Source organism: Priapulus caudatus, unplaced genomic scaffold, assembly GCF_000485595.1.
Source record: "Priapulus caudatus unplaced genomic scaffold, Priapulus_caudatus-5.0.1 Scaffold1400, whole genome shotgun sequence".
NCBI lineage: Eukaryota > Metazoa > Priapulida > Priapulimorpha > Priapulimorphida > Priapulidae > Priapulus > Priapulus caudatus.
The window spans coordinates 30,084-32,643 of NW_014578461.1; the positions used below are offsets into that span (position 1 = coordinate 30,084).

The 2,560-nt window shown below is 50.4% G+C and overlaps 1 protein-coding gene across 1 annotated transcript in view; it reads left to right on the forward strand.

The window, feature by feature from the left end:
* LOC106816508 overlaps positions 1-1,903 on the forward strand; it is a 3,100-nt gene extending 1,197 nt beyond the window's left edge. Inside the window, exons 2-3 of the mRNA XM_014821135.1 lie at positions 544-1,565; positions 1,793-1,903. Of these exons, the coding sequence (XP_014676621.1) occupies positions 552-1,565; positions 1,793-1,903 (1,125 nt within the window). The 5' untranslated portion in view covers positions 544-551. The remainder of the gene's footprint in view (positions 1-543; positions 1,566-1,792) is intronic.
* Positions 1,904-2,560: the final 657 nt, after the last annotated feature.

Consider the following 2,560-nt stretch of genomic DNA (forward strand, 5'->3'; position numbering starts at 1 on the left):
AAAAGCGTTGCGGCGCAAAAATGAGGTCATGAAGAGCGCCGGTGGGTACGTACGTGTTTCCTGATTCCGACAGCCATTTACATAAACTGCGCAACGGGAGCGAACGCGAGAATTTCGTCAGGCTTTGTGTGATTACGAACACAGACAGTATGTGTTTATAACAAGTGAACACTGTTCTTCAAATAGAAACAAAGATGGAGTAGAATGGTTGAATATTTGTGTTGTATTCGTATGAAATCAAGCAAGCGTCGAGCGAATTTTGGCAGCACGCTTTCTTACCTGCTATATATTTATGTGTCAGTGTGCAGCAGCTAGCGTGCGGCTGCCAGCGTGTGTTGCAGATGAGCATTTGGACGGCATTTACAGGAAATTGTCGGCAATAATATGTGAAAGAGAGTAGAGAAACATTAAGACTTTGGTAGTAAATAGATTTCGTATTTATTTAGCATTATATTTTATTGAAACGCTCCAATTAAGTGCCTGTGGTCTTAGCCCCCAAGTTATTCTCACTCAATTTGCACACGTAATTTATCAATATTACAGATTTCAGCATGGTACAAGAACAGCGTAAAGGTGATGGCCAGCACACAGCGTGCTTACCAAACCCGAACGCAAACCTGTCTGCGAGTGTGACGCGGCCTCAGGGTCCGTCGCACGACCGAAAAAAGAAACCCAGAAAGAGAAACAAAAAGAAGAAACCCGTTATTGGCGTGTTAAAGTCTGCGAGTCAGCAAGAGGCCGCACCAGCGAAACCGCTCCAAGCGAATAATGTCGCGGACGGGTCGACGACGGTTGAGCCGCATCGTCCGAGTGCGCAGAATCCTGGCGATGCGTTGTCCGTAGCAACGGGGCGTGCGCGCAAACGAAAGATGCAGCGGAAAATCAACAAGACTCGGAGTTCGGACGCCGCAACGTTGTCTCTGTCGCCGGACGCTGACTCTCGGCCGGGTTCGGACGCGGCCGACGGACATTCCGGCATGAGGCGTGGGACTCGAGCCAACGCGCGGGTTCCGCCGATCGATGCCGAGGGTCAGACGGAGGTCAGCCGGACCGAACGCAAACGGAAGCGGACGCAGCCCGACGAGAAGCTGCCGTGCTTGCTAGCGCCCGCCGCGGCGCCCTCTGGATCAAAGCGGAAGAAGTTACGCGGCAGAAAAATGGTGCGAAAGCCGCAGGCCAATGCTTGTGCAAAGCGGAACACGGAAGAACGCGCGGCCGGGAAATGCGTGCCTGACCGCATTGAACCGAAAACGACGGCTGTGAAAGTAGAAGTTGCTTCAGAGAGCGCTGCGCATCGAAAAGCCGCCTCGGCGAAAGGCAAACGTCAAGTAGCTGTAGAAAAACGAAAGCTGAAAGCTAGGGAATACAACAAGCAAATGAAGCTTAGGACTAGGCAGAAACATGCAAAGCGAAGGAAGACGCACGAGGGAAAAACAGAATTGGGAGCCAACACAGACAGTGAAAATCTACAAAAATTGGCGAGTGAGATGGCGGCAGTCACAGTCGAGGTGGAACCGCCGTCCAACCCGGGAGACGTTTCGGCTAACTGGAAGAAGTTGCTTGCTGTTAGTCCATGTTTTTCATTGATTTGCAGAGCTGCAGTAGTTATGACATTAGCCTTGCACCCATTTTCGATTCCATTCCCATTCCGTAACACAAGCAATTACACTGTTGACCTAATTAATATATAGCTAGGATAGGTATTTGTGATAAAATGATCTTAATAGATGGATATGGAAATGCAAGTATGACCTTGATTGTAGAAATATTTCGTTCCTGTGGAATATTACAGACGGAGCCCAAGACGGTGAAGAATGCAGGAGTGAAGAGGAAGAGGAATGCTACTCTTTTGAATCCGAAATGGAACGGTGTGAAGACACCAGTGGAGGGGGAGCCCAAGTAAGTCTGGGCAACAATGCCAACAATATAGGCAACAATGCCAATGCCATCTCTCTCTCTCTCTCTCTCCCTCTCCCTCTAGCATCTTTCTCTGTGTCTTGCGCTCTATCTGTCTCTCACTCCCTCTCCCTCTCCCTCTAGCATCTTTCTCTGTCTCTCTCCCTCTATCTCTTTCTCCCTCTCTCTCTAGCATCTTTTTCTGTGTCTCTCCCTCTATCTCTCTCTCTCTCTCCCTCTCCCCTTAGCATCTTTCTCTGTGCCTCTCCCTCTAGCATCTCTCTCCCTCCTCATTTCTTCCTCTAGCATCTCTCTCCCCTCTCTCTCTCTCCCTCTCCCTCTCCCTCTAGCATCTTTCTTTGTCTCTCCCTCTATCTCTCTCACTCCCTCCCTCTCCCTCTAGCATCTTTCTCTGTGCCTCTCCCTCTCTCTCTCTCTCCCTCTCCTGCTCCCCCTAGCATCTTTCTCTGTGCCTCTTTCTCGAGCATCTCTCTCCCTCTTCTGCTCCCCCTAGCATCTTTCTCTGTGCCTCTCCCTCTCTCTCTCTCTCCCTCTTCTGCTCCCCCTAGCATCTTTCTCTGTGCCTCTCCCTCTCTCTCTCTCCCTCTCCTGCTCCCCCTAGCCTCTTTCTCTGTGCCTCTTTCTCGAGCATCTCTCTCCCTCT